At 49.3% G+C, this 19,400-nt stretch overlaps 1 protein-coding gene across 3 annotated transcripts in view; it reads left to right on the top strand.

Moving 5' to 3' along the window:
* Nucleotides 1-19,400, top strand: part of nvy (CBFA2/RUNX1 partner transcriptional co-repressor nervy) — a 172,507-nt gene that overhangs the window by 99,437 nt on the left and 53,670 nt on the right. The window contains exons 1-2 of one of the 3 annotated variants that reach the window (XM_084587741.1): nt 5,561-5,701; nt 11,804-11,951. The exons of 1 other annotated variant lie outside the window; for it this stretch is intronic. In XM_084587741.1, the coding sequence (XP_084443867.1) occupies nt 11,903-11,951 (49 nt within the window). In that variant the 5' untranslated portion in view covers nt 5,561-5,701; nt 11,804-11,902. Of the gene's footprint in view, nt 1-5,535; nt 5,702-11,803; nt 11,952-19,400 lie in introns of those variants that run through there. One more of the 3 variants, XM_084587743.1, reaches the window with a different exon arrangement.

The raw sequence follows: 19,400 nt of genomic DNA on the forward strand, positions 1-19,400 counted from the left end.
GGCACAGCTCCTCGCGTGATAAAAGTCCGGCCTGTGAAAAGTGATGCTCTCATTAGTGGTCGGCAGCCTCGCTATAAGGTCTATATATCATCATCATCAGCCTGACTATATACCCACTGCAGGGCGAAGGTCTCTCCCATATTTCTCCAATTAACCCGGTTCTGTGCTAGCTATATATATATGTCTATATATCTATATATATATATATATATATATATATATATATATATATATATATATATATATATATATATATATATATATATATATATATATATATATATATATATGTATATACGTTACAGTCTTCCAAGGTCTTCTTGGTCGAGCAGGCTTCAGAAGAAGGGCGAAATTCATATTCTGCAGCAATGCAGTAACCTCATAGTTGAGTTTCCCCTTCATGTGGCGATGTGAGCAAGTACTTGATGATGATGATATCGATGTTCTTGATAAATTGATTGTTCGGACTCGCAAACATTCACATTACTTGATGGCACGACAGAAAGGTTAACTATTCATTTACACATAAACAAACAAGAAGACACAAGCAAGGAAAAAACTATTTACACGACTGAACCGTTGATAAGACAAAATCAGCCCTGGTTTAACCCAGAACGCTTACTTTTAAGCCCTCTGTCACTGCCCTTGACGAGGACGGCAACCAATAAACAATAAGGCAACGCTTCTCACCAATCGACGAATAGGGAAAAAAAAATAGTTTCCGTAAGCTAATCAAAGACTGTGGAAAGGATATTAATCAAAAACTTTGGAAAGGAGAGGTTCCAAGGAAACATAGGAACAGCACTGAGGTCACTGCATTCCGAACCTCTGCTTCCCCCACGTTTTCTTTTCCGCACACGGGCCCAAGTATGCCGCAGGAACAGTTGCTGAATGTCCTTCATAAAAAAAAAAAAATGAAAAGAAGACGGCAGCTTCTGCTAAGGGTCAAACGCTCGGTGCCAACTCCAGCTTAACCATGCACTTCTGAGCACTTGCAGCTCAAACGGCGCCTCATCGCGCACTGGCCAGCCACTGTACACCTGCTTCCGCACAATAGCCTATATTATATGCACATGAGCAGAGGGAATGACGCACACGTAGCGAAACGAGAATGCATAAAAAAAAAAAAAAAAACGTCCGCTGGTCACAGAAATGACATTCATGATTCAACACTGCATGTGAATACTGCACAAAGCTGCGTGCTGGAGTGACAGCTATGTTAGGAAGGCAAGACGAGGAGGGAACGAGTGCTCTGCAGCAGCGGGTGCTGCGGGCAACAATAGAGCAGCCACCGAGCCTCCAGGTCTTGCATCCGCGGTTCCACCAAATTGGTAATCGCCGTGACCGGGGACAGGTGTACAACATTTTACGACCCTTGGGGGACGTCAACACTTTCCTGCGCCACGAGAGCAGCCCGGCTTCCCAACATGGCAGCACCCTTCACACCATTGTAAAATCGTGTAAGACCGAATGGCGTATCCAGAGGACTTCACACTCGTGGAAGCTGTTAGCTGATGCCTGAAAAAAAGAAAAAAAGGAACTTTTCGAGTGTGTTCACGCCTAAGGTGCTGTGGCTGACTTGAAGCCATGGCCGCGGCAGAAGACGGCCTCGCGGCGGATAACCAAGGCTCTCGTCATTCATGAAACCTTCTAGCATAAGAACAGCATCGCGAATTTCGGCCAGGGATTCGACGACTGAGACAGACATTGCTACGCCCTTACCTCCCGTTGCGCTTTCTAGGTTTAGTGTAGAATACCTAACAAAACAGACAACTGACCGAAACGTGTTTGGGTATTTATATCTGTTGCAGTTCAAAGCCCTTCCAACGAAGCACGCTGTCGCGTAGACGGAGCGCTAAAAAAAAAAAAAAAAAGAAAAAAAGAACAGAGGAAAAGAAGGTCACTAAGGTTAATTTCGTTGCTGCAGCAAGAAATCGGTGCGGAAGAACTAAGTCGGTTCAGCATCCACGGGAAGAAATGGCTTTTCTAGGCACAGTATTGTAGTCAAAGCAAGTCCTCGTTGTTCTCTCGGCGCTTTTGCTTTTATTGGTGCTGTACACATTCCCAATAAAAGACGGATGAAATGTTACATGATATCGTAACTAAATGTGAATTTAGTTCAGCGCAGAGTACCGTATAAAACTAAGTTATGTGTCGGCCCGGTTTCGAAACGTCGATGTGTCGACGTTGCCGTTGTCAGTGTATCATTTATACCTGCTCCTAATGTCCTACTAATCTACCTGCTGCCGAAATACATCGTGTCTGTTCTTTCTTTAACTCGCTTTTCAATTATAACGAAGTTTGCGCACGCTTCACTGCGCAGTTTCGATGTAAGCGTCGTTATTGAGGGGCCGCCTACTTCACTATCGCTTCGTCATGGACAAAGTATGGATCTGAACGTCTGTCTCTCCATCCAGCAAAGCGCGTGCATTCAGAACAGCAGGAAAGCGTCTGCTGCAGGGCAAGCCATTGTAACCGCTGAGACGCGCATCTTCTATTTTAAGGGAGAGAGAGAGAGGATGGGGGCGGGGAAGGAATTGGAACAGAGGCGAAGTTTTGGGTGAGCAAACGCGGACGCTGCTCTCATTGTCTGTCTCGAGAGCAGTGGAGCGGTAACACGCGGCTCAACTCATCCCGGGGTCGCTTCAGCCCTCTTCGCCATTGTTCAGTTAAAGAGGAAGCATTTATCCGGGCCTTATCTGGATGAAGTGCATACGTTGTGGTGTGCCGCTGGGAAATTATGTTGATGTTTTTTCTGTACTTAACGCAAGTTGGCCACGTTTTGTAAACACCGCGTTACGTCTCCACCGTTTCTTCATGAGTAGTTCATGCGCAGTACGCACTAACAAAAAAAAAAAAAATGCCCATGGGATTTGCCCGGAACGTAATGGAGCTTTGATAACCGTCATCTCTCACGCAGCGTTGACCCACTGAAACGCGTCCACTAAGTTGACTGCTAATGTGATCCGAATAACTTTAATCTTGAATGGACGGAGAAAACTGGTACTGGAGAGTTGGTTATATTCAAGGCTTCAGCGAGGTCAGAGGGAAAGGTGGGGAATATCAGCTGCCATGCAGGCAGTGCGCAGCCAGGCCGTGAAAGGAACACGGGTATAAAGGTATATGCTACAAAGTATCTGCGCGGATTGCACCGTGGACATGAGCCTCCGCCGGCAGAGCGAGAAAGTAACCAACACAAATGGACGTCCGGCAAAACGGAACAATCTCTATACGGTCGATCGTATGTCGGCACGAAATGGACTAAAGAAAACTAGTTTAGGGCTGCTCCGATTAGCTCATCGCATTCTTCAGTATAACTCAGCTGCTTCTGTCTTCATTGTGACATGTCCGTAAGACCCTCGTTTCTAATTAGAGCGTGGTTTCACTGTTCTGTTGCGTATTGAGTGAACTGCTCTCTCTAAAAGAATTTGGATCATCATTGGGATTGCTTCCGAGCGTTGGCTCCTCCTGTGTGACGGGTCACGGGCAGCCACTTTAGGTCGCGTGGACGACATAGCTGGGAGATCGGCAGTGTAACGCTGATTGCCGATTTTGGGCTGGGGCTTGCTGCTGCACATGTACTACCGCATATATGCGTGGCTTCCCTCCTCGCGTTCGAAAAAACTACCTCAAATCCATCAATCGACAAAGTGTTTATGCGCCGCAGGATTCATTCGTTCAACGCGCCATGGTGCTATCTGGTTACATATTTCGGGACTTGCAAAATTATGAGAAAGGAGGACAACCACATGGAACCGTTTTGCTTTTCCTCTCTGTGACTCTTTTTTCACGCTGTTTAATTCGCAACTGTACATATGTAAATGAGGCTGAGAAACGTCTATTGCAGTTTCTCTTTCTTCGTAAACTGGTCCAAGTGGGTATCTTTAATGTCGTTCACTGGTATCTATTCAGCGTATACTTCAAAATAGTTACGACTGCTACCTTTTGTTCCTTTGAACAAACAGAAGATAGAAAAAATATTTACAGAGGCAACCTTTCCAATCTTATATGTCGTATTACAGTTATTTATGCGATCGCATCGCATCTTCTGGCTCTGCGAAGTGAAAAAGAGTGCTTCAGTGTTGATTCGAATCGAATCATGAGATTCGGGGTCTTATTCACGATCGTAGGTTAGAATGAACCATTGGTCATCAGTGCCATGTCTCTGAGAAAGAAATTAAAAAAATAAATAAATTAAGGGCACTTAGCTCATCCTTTAACCGCATGAGGCGAGATATTCAAAAGGCAACACCGGCTTTTTTTTTTTTTATCATTTTGAGTTATTGACTACATCGCATTGCTCGGTGCCTCCTACACAACAAACCGTTTTTGAAAATTCAATGTGAAACTGTTTATAAAAAGGAAAAAGATCAAATCGAAGCCGAAACTGGTTTCATGGCCAGAAACGACGTTGCGGCTGACGAATCGATTGCCTCACGTACAGTATTGGAAAGACACTCGCACGCGCATTGAATGGCGGAAATAGAGACTGGAAATCACTACGCGCTTCACTAAAATGGCCTAGATATGAGTTAATGCAGGCCTAAAAATTTGTGGTTCACAAGGGGAGCAGGTAATAACGCTGATGTAATGTTTATGACGTCACAAACGCGATTTTATCCGCAGAAATCGACAAAACTTAGTTCGCAAAAGCGCTTTCAAAAATCAATTTGCGCACGAATGAATTCTCACACGGCTCCCAAATTTGGTGGAATGAGCCGGGACGGAGAGAAAAGCCTAAGTAAAAGTACATTATATGTACAGTACAGTAAAAGCTTTGTCTAAGCGAACTTCGAAAAAAAAAAACAAAAAAAAAATAATGAGTTGCCACTTAATGGCTTCCGTCTCCTCCTGCGGGTCCTCGCTCACGTTCATGCACTTTCCTGCTCCTATATAACAAATTCTTGTTTGTTATCTCACACGTGCTCATTCGCATACAGTTGTAAAGTATGTAAAGCGCCGATTTAGCCTGGCCTGCGCATACCGTCTCTGCCTCGGGATACAAGTGTCCTGGAGGGTTCCATTTTCAGCTCAAAAGAGCGGGCCGAGTTGGCAGCGGCTACCCAACTGGCCTTGTCAGGTGTCCTCGCAACGTCATACAACCTACTCGCCAATCAGTGCCTGTCATAAGGTATACCCGTCATTTCTCGCCTCGCAGCAGCGGCGTCTGCCTTTCTGGAGAATCTCCTCTGTGGGGACGTTTTTCTTGGTGCGAAAAAGGAAAGCGGCTGAGTGATACGAGACAATTGCGCGCCGCTCCGTCAGCGTCGCGCAGCGTTGGTCGGAGCAACGCGCGCTTTTGTCGCGCCGGGCGCGCGGCAAAGGTAGTAGGGGCGGCGCACTGGGTGGCGGTGCACCTGAGCTCAGCTCGCGGGCGCGAGCACCTGAGCGCTGTTGGGTGCTCGGCGAGCCGCGGGCGCAGCTGACGCGTCGGCGGGCGAGCGCGAAGCCCAGCTGTTCTTGCGAGCGCGTGCAGCTGCCTCGCCGGGCTCCAGGTACACAGACGCACGCATCTGGCCGCCGCGCCTTCTCCTCCCTCGCAAAGCACACACGGCGGCGGCATCGCGCGCCGCTCGCGCACACACGCACGGGCCGCCGCCTCCGTGGCTCACGCGACCGGCCGCCTCTCAGCGACTGCACCGTCGGGCCCGGCATGCACCTGCGGTTCGCGCCGGGACCCTCGGCACGGCTCCGGCCCAAGGTACCCGCCCGCTGCCCGAGTGGGCGCCTTTCGTCCGTCCTCGAGCTGTACGTGTCTGCTCTCGGGGACAGCATTTCCCAGATGCGAAGGGAAAAGCGCTCGCATAGCGTCAGGCGACGCCTTCCACCAGTGCGCGGTTCTCGCGAGGCCAACACTGCAGGTCTGGAAACTGAAGGCTCACTGCCGTTCTTTCCCTTCAATTCCAAGGAAATTTGTCCCCGAATTTGGCTGTTCCTCTTGTTTAATTGCTCTCCCCCTTCCCTTCTTTTTTTTTTTTTTCTTGTTTAACTCGCTTGATTTTGCGGTCCTTCGTGAGATTTTGGCTTCCCTTCCTAGGCATTCTCATTGAGGGCTGCCAGTCGTTACCTGTGCTGAGTTTCACGAGGGGAATGCCGAGTGAGAAGAGTTAAGTTTCGGACTAGCTGCCCCTGCGACGGTGTTCCCGTCTCCGCGTCTGCCTCTGTGAGTGAACGCGCTCGACGGGATCCAGGACCCCACTTGTAAGCGTCTGGTTACGCGCTGGAGCGCGCGCGCGATGTCGTCGTTTTTTGAACCGTGAGAAGTTTGTCGCGAGTGTTTGGCTTCTTCCGCTGTGAAATGCCGCTGGCACTTCCCGCGCTGCGAATAGCGCCTTGCCACACTCCTGTGGAGTATTGCAAAGCGCAGCGCAGATCGGTCGCTGTGATCACGACTTAGGCCTGGTCCGCATGGAGCGCTTTTCGCCCGCCAATTTGCTCTGCTTGTGAAACTCACGCTTCGATGCCGGCAGACCTGAGCCATCACGAGCTCAAAAAAAACCGTCATATAGTGCAGGCTCGATGGACGCCCGACACGTGGAGCAAATTTGCCGCCACTCAAAACACGCTTTATTCGGGCCAGGCGTAACGTTAACATTCGTGCGCTATGCATCACTAACCATGTAATTATTCCGCTATTTGTTTATTTTCGCTGCGTGCTGTTTAATTATGATTAATTATGAAATAGTGATATGCGGTCATGTTAATATATCTTTTGGCAGAAGCACTTCCTTCCAATTAGCACGAATTGGTTGCGATCGTCTGCACTAATGGCGGGGAGACTCCGCTGGAAAAATAGGGGAGACAGCACATCCTCATGCGAAGGAAGTGATGTTTCCTAGTGCATTCAAAAGGCTGCTGGCTGCGTGCATATACGTTTTTAAGGAGGCATGTATTCCTTTTATGCATAACTCGGTAAGCGGTATTGAGGATTACCGCTTAAACATTTCACTTTTTGTCATCGTTGAACGAGTCAAGCAACCAGCTATGTGTGTCGTTTCCATAAAGTGAGGGCGCATTAATTCTCTTCGGGAGCAGAGATATACCCATCCGGGGGAACTTGTGCAACATTTCCCTTTTATAATCGGTACAAGAAACGAAATTCTGGTGAGAGCTGGTAACGTATTCCGGAAAGTCGTGATTTTTCGCGCTTTGAATGCGAAGAACTGTTTTCCGTGTGTTGGAAACGATTCGTGAAACAACAACGTGAAAACTAAACAACCGCTAAAATAAAGTAGTTTACACTACTACTCTATTCCGGAATATGTTTTTCTACCTCAAAAATAGAGAAGGAAGGATAGATCCAACATTTTTGTGAAATGGCAAAATTCAATCGAGGATCCAACGCTTCCGGCATATAGGTAGAAGCGCTTTCAATTCGTAAATTCACGCAGCCAAATCAGAGAAGGCGAGAAATGCCAGCGGCTCCTGGCTAAGCACAGTAAATGAAAAGCAGACCGTCGCTGTCGATCGTGGGCAGCCTCATATAACTTCGCAGCTCGCTGATAGATGGCGTCGTGATCACTAGTAATATATAATACTGTGTTCGGTTGCCATGTGCGATTGACGTTTCCTGCGTGAACGACGGTGGCATGCAGTGGGGTCGTCACCGCCCTGGGAGGCAGTCGCATTTCACAGCGGTCAGAAGCCAGACCCACGTGCGGTTTAACGACATAGGAATATGCGGTCAATCGCACCAGAGACTCATCGTCACTGCGTCTGTGATTTGTCCATGTGCCTCTACAGCTCCGTGGCAGCCCGAGAGAAAGGGAAAAAGTGGGAGGGGGCCCTGAAAAAAAAAATACAAAGGAGGGGGAGGGGGGGGGGGTACTTTGGCCTGCGCACGGCTCAGCAGAGCTGACGAACTCTGTCATTTCTAAGGAATCTTTGTCAGATATGCGAGCAGGGACGCCTCCTTTAGCTTCTGCCACCGTACTCTTTGTTTGCCAAAGCCTGACGCAACGATTTGGAGTTTGCTGTGAAATGCCATTTTCCCGCACTCAGCTAGTATGTGGTGAGCTCAAGGTTTAACCGGCCAACCTTTAGTCACGTGCCATTTGTAGTGGCGTTGCGCTGAACAGATAGCCGGCGACAGCGCTGCCCAAGGGAAGAGGAGGGTAGGACAGACATGACTAGGTAGCCAAAAACGAGCCAACGGCGTTTACAGGAACGGCTGGTAACATAAGACAGTGCAGTAGTGAAAGTCACTCGGACTGTCATTTGTCATGATGTGTATTTGTCCTAAGTTATGAGGATAATGATGGTCAGTGAACATCGCCATGTAGGTGAGGCATCTCAAGACATTCACCCGATTTGAGCTGAAGTGGAAATAGCGATCGAACGCTCTGTGCTCATCGTGTGTCGATAACAGGTATTCTGTCCTAGAGGAATGAGAGTAAGATGAAAGCAGAAATCAGTTCACTTCGCAGAGGATCATGTGTAGCCAAGTCCTTGCGCAAGCGTACAAAGCTTTCGGGTGCCGTTCTTTGAGATGTTATTAGCCGTCATCGAAGAGAAATTGTGTCCTCGCGTAGGGTAGGTGACAAGTATCGCTTTTCGGTTTCCCGGTGTGAGCGCGTGCGAAGAGAATGGGGCAGGTAGCCCCTAGCCTCTGTCATTCAGGGGCGAAGAGCTACCGTCGGCAACGGTCGACCATTGCCTCGAGGGCGCTATATGAACAGCCTGGTCTCCTCTTGTCTCATTCTTCATTCTAGAGGGCGCCACATCCAGCGGGAGGATGTCAGCCCGTTTCCATAGGCAAAATCTTAAGCGACGACAGTGTTTCTGGCACAGAAAATAGTTATAGTAGCGAAAACGATGGCGAAAGGTTCCTGAAGTGAGCGGCGGGGTGTTAAGTCTGACAACCTCTAAAAAAAATCCCGAGCACAGTGACCAAATAAATGGGAAAGCGGATCAGGCTTATGCCAGTCTGTTGGAGCACCCATCACATTCATCCGCTTCTGTTCCCGCGCAAAAGAAGGGGGAGTGTGTGTGTGCGTGGGCGGGGGGGGGGGGGGGCGATTTTCATTACGTGCAGGGCAGATCCTCGCATTAGTGCTGCACAGCTCACATATTTAAATCAATGTGACGCCGCTTCTTACGGCCATAGAATACGAAACAAGGAGAGAAAGCTTTGGCAACTTCGTTTTCTTTGCTGATGTAGGAACGAGTTTTTTCCACAAGGCCCAGTTTATCCAGTTTATCCTCTAACCGGTCAAATATGAACCAAGCACTCCGTGTGAGACTGCGTGAATAAAGGAAGGGGGATGGGATCGTGTGGTATGCATAGACAATATGAAAGGTTTGCGTAGTATTCTAGGAAGCTAGGTCAGGCTGGGAGGAGTATTTTCCGGGATCTCAAGTGTGCTGGTCCTCCACGTGAACGCGACCGGAGAATGCAGCAAGCCGAGTGGCGCCTTTAGTAGCCTTCAAGCGTAGCATTCTACCGTTGTGTCCTTTCGCACGTGCCACGAATTTATAAGCAACGGACGTAGTAGTATCGCGATGCACGTCGACGAGAAGCCAGTGTGGTTCGCGTAGGTAGCGCTAATCGCCCAAGAGGCAATTCGCGCGCCCCGGAGTAGCGCAGTTCGTGCCAGCGTTTGATTTTCTTGCCCGTCGGTATGTGATCTCTGCCGCCTCGTCGGATGTTCGAGACAGCGCCACGGCGTCTGTGCTAAGCGCCCCCGCACGCCGGCAGTAGCTCGCGGGTGCTTTGTCGTGTGTTGCGTGAGGCGTCCATCAAAGGAGGCAGCAAGTTTCGCCGCGTCCATAGCTTCAGTGCCCGAGAGAAAGGTCAAGGCGGCGCTTTCTTCGTTTCTAGCTACGCAGTGCTCCTTCAATTTTCGCACGAGACGAAGAGAGAGAAAGGAAAGAGAAACAAGCGCCGTGATGCTATTTTTGTTTTCATTTTTTAAGGCCTCAATTCGGACTGACATATTCACGCCGTGGGCAGGCTCCACCTTCGTTGCCTGCACACGGCGGACGCAGGTGAAATCGTTTCCCTGGGAATTAGCTTAATAGGGCGTTTCGTTTTCGTGCAGAACCTGATTTTACACCACTTCTCCGCGCTGAGTCAGACTCGGGAAAAACGGGTTACACGCCTTCTTTTGCCTGAAAAAGTGTCTTTCAAAGTCTTTTTTTTTTTTTTTTTCGCGGACAGCTAAGGTAGCAGTGGTTATTCTAAATCCGTTTCAGAAATGCTGGTTATCAAATTATTCTAGCATTCATTCAATCCCCTTTTAGTATATGCAACCCAAAGCATAGGTTCACTTCCGCTGACGTTGTCGGACAACAGCGGTTTGCAGCTAGCCCTGGGGCCACAGCTTGCCATTATTGTATCAGATGTTACCTCTCGCTAGTCTACGCAGCTCTAAAGCTGTTGGGCATGCCAGATGGCAGCTGAGGCACTGCGAGCTTGTTTTCGCAGGTATAGAGTACGCGTAGAGGCCTGGCAGATGGGACGATCGAATGGGCACGGAAATGCTTCGAACACTGATTTCAACAAAAGCGGAGCAGAGTTTTTCAGAAAACAATGAAAATAAGGAAATGTTCCCCATAGAAAACGTTTTCTTAGGTTAGTAAATGATTTAACAGCCTGTCAAAGGACACTGAACACTCGAGGTTTGTTCTTTTCCTCTTAATGTGCTCGAAGAAAGCAAAATATTGGAACGGTTTCAAAAAAAAAAAAAGAGGGGAGGGGGGGGGGGGTAGCTGCTAGTTGATTTCAGGCTGAGAAAGTAACTCCGAATATTTAATTTCGGCATTGAGCGTATTACAAAAACCGGAAACGAAAAGTCCTGCTACAGAAAGGATGTACTGCAAAATTATTTTACAAACTTCCGATAACCCCTAGGTTTCGCACTCAACGCGTTTCATTTATGTGCTAAGAGCATATGCCTCAAAAGGGATTTCTCGAACTGTATTAGTAACGGCGTCTTTTATCAGGAAAGGAAAAGGCACCTTGTTTTCTACGCAAAAAAAAAAAAAAAAAAAAAAAAAGCGATGAAAACTCAAGTGTTATAAACAAGGGCGTCCAGCCGTCACAATGGGCTGTGATGTGCGAGTATCGGCAGCAGAACAGCGAGTTTTTATGCTAATGCAAAACGTACATACTGGAAACGTTTATGCAGTAAGCCGCATGTCTGCTTAGTATACGCATAACCGCGCTGGTTAAGGCAGCTGATACACTGCAGCACGTGCAGACCCGACAAACCGCCTTCGGTGCGTAACAGCTTTCTAGTAATGACTGCAGCGTTGTACTCCTCAGTGCTATTTTAAATCGAGCCACGTAACTAGCCGAATTCACTTGAGCTTTATAGAAAAAAAAATTCTATCCAAATTAACAGATCGTGTTCCTAGCGTTATGTTTCGTATACAGTGCAATTATGAAGCTATGTTTCATATCGGCATTCTCGCTTCTTCGCTTCGTTCATCGTTAGCCATATTTGCACGGACATTACGGGTATACGATCGCGTGTAACTCGCTTGTGTTCCGTATAATTAGCTCTAAGCGAATCTAATAGGTTCTAAACGGGGTTATATCGCTTCTGAGTCAGCTCTCGATGTCGGTACCCCGTGTCAGCCGGGCGGCTGTTACTGCGCGTTACTTTTGTCCCTCTTTCGCGCACCTGTAGTTGGGCCCTGTACGCAGTACACTCTCGTGACAGCTGGCGTGTGTACAAGCACTCCTTGCCGACAGCGAGCGCACTCTGCTGTTGTGCGCCGCCCTGTCGCCTGTCTCTTTCTGTGTGTCTGTTGCCGTGCTCGCCTGGACCGAGCCAGAAACCCGGCCTGCGCTGCGCAGGACCCCGCGCTCTGACGACGGCCCATCTTCTCATCGTCCACGGCCGGAAGCGTCGTTGGCGAGCTGCGCTCGACCCCGAGGATGTGACGCTGAGGGACAATGTACGGCGCTCTGGGAATCTTTCGGTGGAAGGGTCCGGATCGCTGCTGTACGTATATATCACGTGCGCTCGCACGAACCGCTCTTCTCCGAGGCAGCGGTGGCGATGACCCTGCAGCGCGCCGCCGGTGCCTCACAAACCGAGAACTGTTGCCACAAATGGCCCGCTGAGCAGTGGTGACGAGAATAAGAAGCAACAATTCCTCGCACCTTGATCGAAGCGAGGCGAGTTTGTTGAACGAAAGTTAACGGAAAAGGCAAATAGAGGCCCTCTGTGTACCAGCCCCCGACAAATGGCCCTTTTGTTTGTGGCGAGATCGCTTGAGAGCATGTCAACTACTCGAAACGCGAGTGCACGGCCAAGCTTCCACCTGTGGGACCAGCCGGTGCAAGTTGCGTCGGATTAAATTTTAGTTTTTTTTTTGTACTTCCCTGCTTCTATGATTTTCATAGACAAGCGCAAGCATCTAGCTACAAGCAGCCACCATTAAACAAGCAAAACAAACGCTACCGAGAGGAGTAGAGCATAAGTTTGGTGGCAATTTTTTCGACGAGCTTTTCGTTGTTGTCTCTGCCCGGATCTTAGAAAAATGTGTTTATTGTTGTGCATGACACTGTTGTTTTGAAAACTGGGCAGCACATTATTACTTTCTTTGGAAGCGGGAGGTGATATACTGCCTCTAGAAACACTTTGCTCATATATAGTCTAACTGCAGTGCGGACGATTTCTAAACACGCCGTATAAATTACTTTGTTTTATTCAATCTGAAATCACTCAGCAAGTTTGTTTGTTATTTATTTATTTTTTTTTTTTTGCACATGCCGTTTTTGCTGATGCATGTCTGAAGGCAAGAAAGCCATATTCCGTTTTCTTTTTCTTTCTTGGCTATCAAACAATGTAAAGATTGCAAACCAGTCGTGCCCATAGCTTCAGAAGGTACCTTGTCGGTTTAGTCTGCGCTCGCATGTGTACACAATGAGCGGACCCACCGCGTGTGTTTAGCCTGTCGTCTCTGGGCAGGCTCGCCGCATTAAGCGTTTTTTCTCGGGTAACCTAGTGGCCGCGCACCTGCCTACGCACTACAGTTTTTTTTTCTTCTGCCTACGACTTGAGAGTCCGGCAGCACCCTTTCATTTCGAGTTCGTTGTTTCATCTAACAGTTCAGGTGTTCATCGAACAGATCACCGTGCAGTCACCGACGACACATGCTGGCCGAAACACTGAGGCGTCGACGTATTTCAACTGCTATAAATGGCGCGACTTACAGGCGAACTACATGGGCCAAGCAGAAGCGCTTGGGTGCATTGCTACGCTCAGGTAACGAAACAATGACTCTAGAGCACTCATATGTCACGAGGCTGCGGCGAGGGCTTCGGACGGAATGTATAGCAGGAAACGGGGCGGGCGGTCGCGGATCTTATCTGGCCCGTCACTGCATGCGTCGCGTGTTAACAGTTCTCGGCATTCGCATCAGCGTCTCCTCTATTTTTCCGGTGTCCCGCGGACTCCCGGGGCCAGCGTCCTCGCTGCCGTCGCCAGGGCGCCGCAGCTGCCGCTGGGGGACTGACAGGTGGTCGGCGCGCAAGCACTGGGCTCCCATCTCGCACAGCTGCGTCATTTGCAGCGCACACTTGACATTGTTTGTGCCTCGCGCTGACTGCATTGTGGAGTCAGTCGCGCCCACGTGCTCCACCATTAGCCGCGCTCGGCGCCGGCCACCTGCGACAGGCGGCGCGAAACAATACCTGACCTCGCTACAGCGCCCCCTTCGGGCGCAAATCGGACGTCACGCCGTCCAGTATAAACATGCCGCTCGTCACCGTTGCTCACTTAACGAAACCAAGCTCAAGAACGAGACGCGAGCGTCGATTTTTGCATGATGGCTCATGTAGGAGCAGTGCATACAACGTGCCGAACGAGCACACATTTGAAAACATGTCAGGGCCAGCAGCGGCCAAAAAAACTTGAGGACACTTGCTCTCATTCGTACAGTGGAATGTAGAATGTAACGAATGGAGGAGGAACTTTTGTAATAATGTCGGCCTTAAAACGGATCACGCGCACTTTGATGTGTTCGTTACGGTCGTATATGTAAGGGATGTCCAAAAATCCTGAGGCCGCAAGACCGCAGGACCCGCTTTTCAGCAGCGCATTCGAACGCTTGTAACGCATGCCAGTCTGCCAAGGTCATCAGGGATGAGGATAAGACTCCACCTCACTCTCCACAGATAGTGAACAATTCGCAAGATTGAGCTACGCTAAAGTGTGCGTGCCTGTACGGTAAAAGTGAGTAGGCGGACATTTGAGCGTGAAGATGTATGAAATTTCCAGGACATTCTTTGTCCAGCTCTCTCTGGGTGAAGGTGGCGTTTAAATCCTCTAGGAAAAAAGCAGGCGTTGTATTCGCAACTTCGCCGTCATACTTGGTGCTTAAAGTAGAACACACGCGGTGGCCGTCACTACACAAGTCAGCTAGCCGCCATGGTAGAAGTCAAAACGTCCTGCCTGATAGTCGTGCCAACGTTCACGACTTTCTTGTAAAGTAATGAAGTCTTCTTGCATTTTGGTCGCCGTGCTTTATTCCCATTTTTACAATTATACCGTACGCATAGTTGCGCTGCGCATTATAATGTTCTCAATAGAGCATAATTGCGCCTTCTTCTTTTAAATAAACTGTGCTGTCAGAAACTTAAGGTCGCATGGCAAAACCGTCGTCGAGTAATTGCTATGTCCTGAATTACTTTCAGTATTATTCGAGTAAACTGGCAACCTTCCCGATGTTTGGGAGCAAATCTTAGCAAGGAATTCGGTGCACAGGAACATGTTCGTCACACAATTTGCTTCGGCTTACATAGGTTACAAGGTAGGCGGAAGCTCTTAACGATTAGTGCAGGGAGGAAACTGGCGTACCAGCTATTTTCGTTATGCCGCACACAAGCCATTATTAACATTTTGTAAAGTCAATGCAATGTTTCTCTCTCTCTCTCTCTCTCTCACTGGCACTCACTGATGCATTCACATACGGCAACGGTTACGTGTCATTTGAAAAACGTGCCAAAGACGACAGTGTGGTTTTGAGCGGCATGCCCAAAGTCAGTTTAGCTGATCGCGCCTATGTGTACTGTGCTGTATATATAAACGAGTGTCTAAGTATTTGGGCGACTTCAGACCGGCCGTGGTCTTTTGCAGTAGCGTCGCCCTTAGGACTAGAGGTATCTGTACACCGCCTGCGTCAGGTTTAACGAGAACACACCGCCGAGGTCTCATTGGGACAAAAAAAAAAAAAAAGAACTTTCCTTGTGTAAGCAGTCATGGTACGGGACAATTCGCGCTAGCAACAGTTCTTCATTTAGTGCTCCCGAAGCTCGAGGGGAACAATTACCACGTACAAAAAAGTCATTACGCGTGCGCGTGAAGTCTCTCGGGAAACAACTTGGCGCCACCCTCTGTTCAAACAAATGGGATAAAAGGAAACAAAATTGGAGACGATTTCAGATATTTTCTCGCGTGCGTGACTGCGGTTGCCAGCATTGAGCGTTGTCGGCGTTAGTGACCTCACTGTCTCCTCGGATGTAGACCACAGCGGTATAACGTTGGTCTAATCACGTGACGTGTGTGTGCTTTTGCGGCACCTGGCGGAAAGAATGCGCTCCTGCGCGTCCGTTGTCAACAGCGCGGCTCGCACCTGCCGCTGTGTCGCACCGGCGGAGCGGCCGGGCTGCGGGCGCACTTTGCGCAGCTTTAGCGCCTGGTTTCCTCTTCGTCGGCAGCGACGCCTCTGCAGCCCGCAATTCATTCAACCCAGCACAGCGTATATTTGAACAGCGTCAGGCTCTCGGTTAGACTTTGTACCACGGCTTGTTTGGGAGTTTGAACAGCGGTCGAGTACCGCTGTAGTGACAGCCGCGGCCGGCACCCGATCGAAGACTTGCGCGCGCGCTGCGGCTGGGATCTCAGCGTCGGGATCCTAAGCTTGGTCTATAGGGTCTCCGCAGAACCTCGCGTGGCTGCCATGCAAGCTGCCTGAAACTTCGGCATGCGTCTCATCACGAGAAATGCGAAAACGCCCGTGAACAAAAAAAAAAAAAAAGAAAAAAAGAACATTACAAGGGTTCAACGCTGCTCAACCAAATATTGAGCGAAAGCATCAGCTGCGGGTGACCGAACGTTCCTCTTTTTCTCTTTTTCTTCTTCCTCAGCCCACATATAAAGCCCCGCTTTAACCAAGCCGTATGAACGTGCCTTTGTGGCCTATAGGGGTAACGTGAATGCCAGGGTCCTAGCAGGCTGATTCTGACATAACCGTCCCATGTGAAACGAGATACCCACACACACACGAAAAGAAGAACGGGACAGAGCGCGGGACTTATAATGGACACCAACTAGCCCAAAAAGAAGTTCTCTTGAGAGACCCAAGTTGGCAGCTCCTGCGCTCGCTTGAGTTGGTAGCCCAGCTCTCACCCTAGTTGCACGTGGGGTGTGACGTCACAGCGTCACGTGGGTAAGACGTGGCTACCGGCCGCGCTGCGCTGCGCTGAAGGCTCGAAACCTAGAGTAGTATTGCTTTCGCAATAAAATCCGAGAGCACTGCAGAATATGCAGTGGAGAAACGCGAAAGCCTGAGCGTTGCTACTGTACATGGCACATCACGCACCCCTTGTTGAACACAACCAGTGTTCCGTTGAACGCATCAAAGTTCACCGGCGTTCTGTAATTGGTTTACAGGAAAGGAATGGCGCAGTATCTGTCACTCGCGGTATCTCGCTGATACATCTGATCTCGCGGACAACACAGCGACGCTCAGGCTTACTGCATTTCTCCAGTGCAGATTTTGCAGTGCTCTCGCAATTTTTTATTAATTGATGCTCATTACACACTTCTGATCGCTATCACGCAATTATATGGATCATTAAATCAGACACAAATCCACTTCCGGTTGGCGTGACGTCACATCTCTTGGACGTCGACATTATTCTATGGCTATTTCAACGTCTGATCGATCTTACTTTTGCCTTTTTGGCTCTAATTAATTAACCAATCACCTTATTGGTATAGTTTTTTTCTGCACTCGCCCCTTTCCCCCAGTGCAGGGTAGCAAACCGGTTTCTTTTGCGGGTTAACCTCCCTGCCTTTCTTCCTCATCTTCCTCTTCCTCCTGCAGCCTCCTCACGTCATCCACTATCACAACCATTCGTTTGATCCTAACTCTTCTAAGAACGGCACAGCGTCTTGCCGACATATAGGGTGGATGGAATCAACTTTATTAGATATAGCCTAGTAAGGATATCGCCTTAAAACGGTATATGTGCGTAAAGAAAAAAAAGAAGATCCCCGATCATCGACCACAAGGCAGGTCTCATGACGACTTTTGCTCACAATGGTTCACGGATAAATATACGACCTAGCAATTTCCACGGTCATGTTCTTGGTTTTGTTTTCAGAAAGTATCAGCATACACGACTTGCACGACGTGACGCTCGTGTCCATATTGGTAAAGCGCGAACACGGGGGACGTGTGTTCGTCCATCTAAGCCGCTGATCGCTACCTTCCTCGTGAAAGCATAATGGAAGCATGTGCTTGGGCATAGCCTCCTTGGTTTGGGCCACTATCATGATTTCCTTGCAATCCTGCCTACTGCGTGCGCCCAGGGGCAAGTGCGCACCTGTCACTACTAGGCGTGCGCGGATGGTATCTGGCTCGTCTAGTATACGCATGGAGGAAGGGGTTTTTCCTTCCTCCATGAGTATACGTTTCCACTAGCTAAAACTTTCTCATAAATGGAACAAAAATAGTGGTGTTGGCCGCGGAAAGTGGCGTTAATTCTTCGTGCACCTGATCTGCAGCCGGCGGAAACAATCTGGATAGCGTGGGGAACTGGATGAACAGTATAAATGAGCACCAGCTGCGCTTAGGCAATGGCAGGTGCGCGGCCCCCGGCCACTGCGCGTGCGCGCGGCCGGCGTGAAACTCTGTTCAGGACGTGTCATCTGAGCCTTAACCTGGTGCGGCTGGTTGGCCTGCGCTCATGTCATGGCAGGAAGGTTTTCGCAATACTAATTTAAACCGTAACGGAAATAATCACTTGTCTGCAAAATGGTGGTGGCATGGCATTGTTTTCCGCGATATCGCACTGAAGATTTTTTTTTATTCTGCGAGCCTTTTTTTTTATTATTATTATTCTTGCTCGGAGCTTAAATGACAGTGCGCCCGATAGTGGTGCCCTTAAGGTTCGTGCGTACGCAGTTGGCTTCCATTTGCCATCTGTTTGTCAATAGCCAGCTTCAGTAGTGCAGCCTTTTTTGCACACGTCTCATCGGAGCACTTTTTTGTAACCTGCTCTTGGTCAAATTTTCGATTGCATAAAACGCCGACTCGTGTTATTAAAAATATTATGGCGTTCCTGGAGCGTGTGTATTCCTATATCATGTTCAGAGAAAAGACAATTTTTTTGTTTCATGTTTGTTTGTTTTTTTTTTGTACAACAGCGCTAGTAGTTTCTTATGCTCCTGAGTCCTGATAGCATGAATTACAAACTTAATAATAGGGCACTTTTGGAAAGCCGTCGCTGATGAGAGGCCGGCACCCTCTTCCCTCGTAATTTCAGCAAATTATGCCTTCGTCCTTGCATGGAGGCAACAAAAAGTAGCGTCATACTCAAAAGCGCGTTTTGCTATTGGCGTCTTTTTAGTCGGACACTACCGACGTACAACCGCAGCGGCTGAAAATGCTTTCATGCCTCAGGCCTACCTTCGGCGGGATTGTGGAGCAACATTTCTCCTTTTTTAGTTTCATCTCCGCGGTCATGTCCAGCGGGCGGGAGAGCAGCGTCAGCGCCCTGGCGCCGTCGTCGCTGGTCGCGCGTCAGCGATTGAGCGTGGCCAACGCGCACTGCGCGGGGGCGCGCTGGGTGAAGAAAAAAAAAAAGGAAAAAAAAAATAATCAGAGCGTCGTGGGGGAGGGGTGCGCGCCTGCTGATGCCGTTGGCGGGAAGGGAGGAGGCGCGAGGGAAGCGCCTGGCCAGGAAACATCTTTGCAGTCGACAACAGATGCTAGCCAGCTGTCACCTCCGCGTCGCTAGCGCCCGGCCCCCGCCGCCGCTGCGCGCGCGCTGCAGTTGGGCTGCGTGCTTTTTTAGCTGGCCCGTATGAACCGACTGCTGCCTTGCGCCGCATTCTTCGCTTCCTGCCCGCGCCTTCTTCTTTTCTACGTCTAGCCATCATTTCTCGGAGCGCTCGCAGCTGTTTGCAGTTCTTATGGCGGCGCGTACACCTTGAGCAATCCGTGTTCGGTGATATTTCCGGAGATGGCGGTCTCGTTCGCTCCACTGCTTCTTGTTGCTCGTCGTTTTTGCCCCGGGAAGAGCGGGAGCAGCACTCCCCGCTTGCCTCTCCGGTGCGCGTGAAAGGTTTTAACGACGTGTCCGGCGTAAGCCTGGGTTCATATGCGTGCTCGAAGATTTCTAGTCCGAAGGGTGAGGGTAGGGACGGTGGTGCAAG

This window comes from Amblyomma maculatum, chromosome 1 (genome assembly GCF_055883805.1).
Source record: "Amblyomma maculatum isolate TAMU_Amacu chromosome 1, ASM5588380v1, whole genome shotgun sequence".
Taxonomy (NCBI): domain Eukaryota; kingdom Metazoa; phylum Arthropoda; class Arachnida; order Ixodida; family Ixodidae; genus Amblyomma; species Amblyomma maculatum.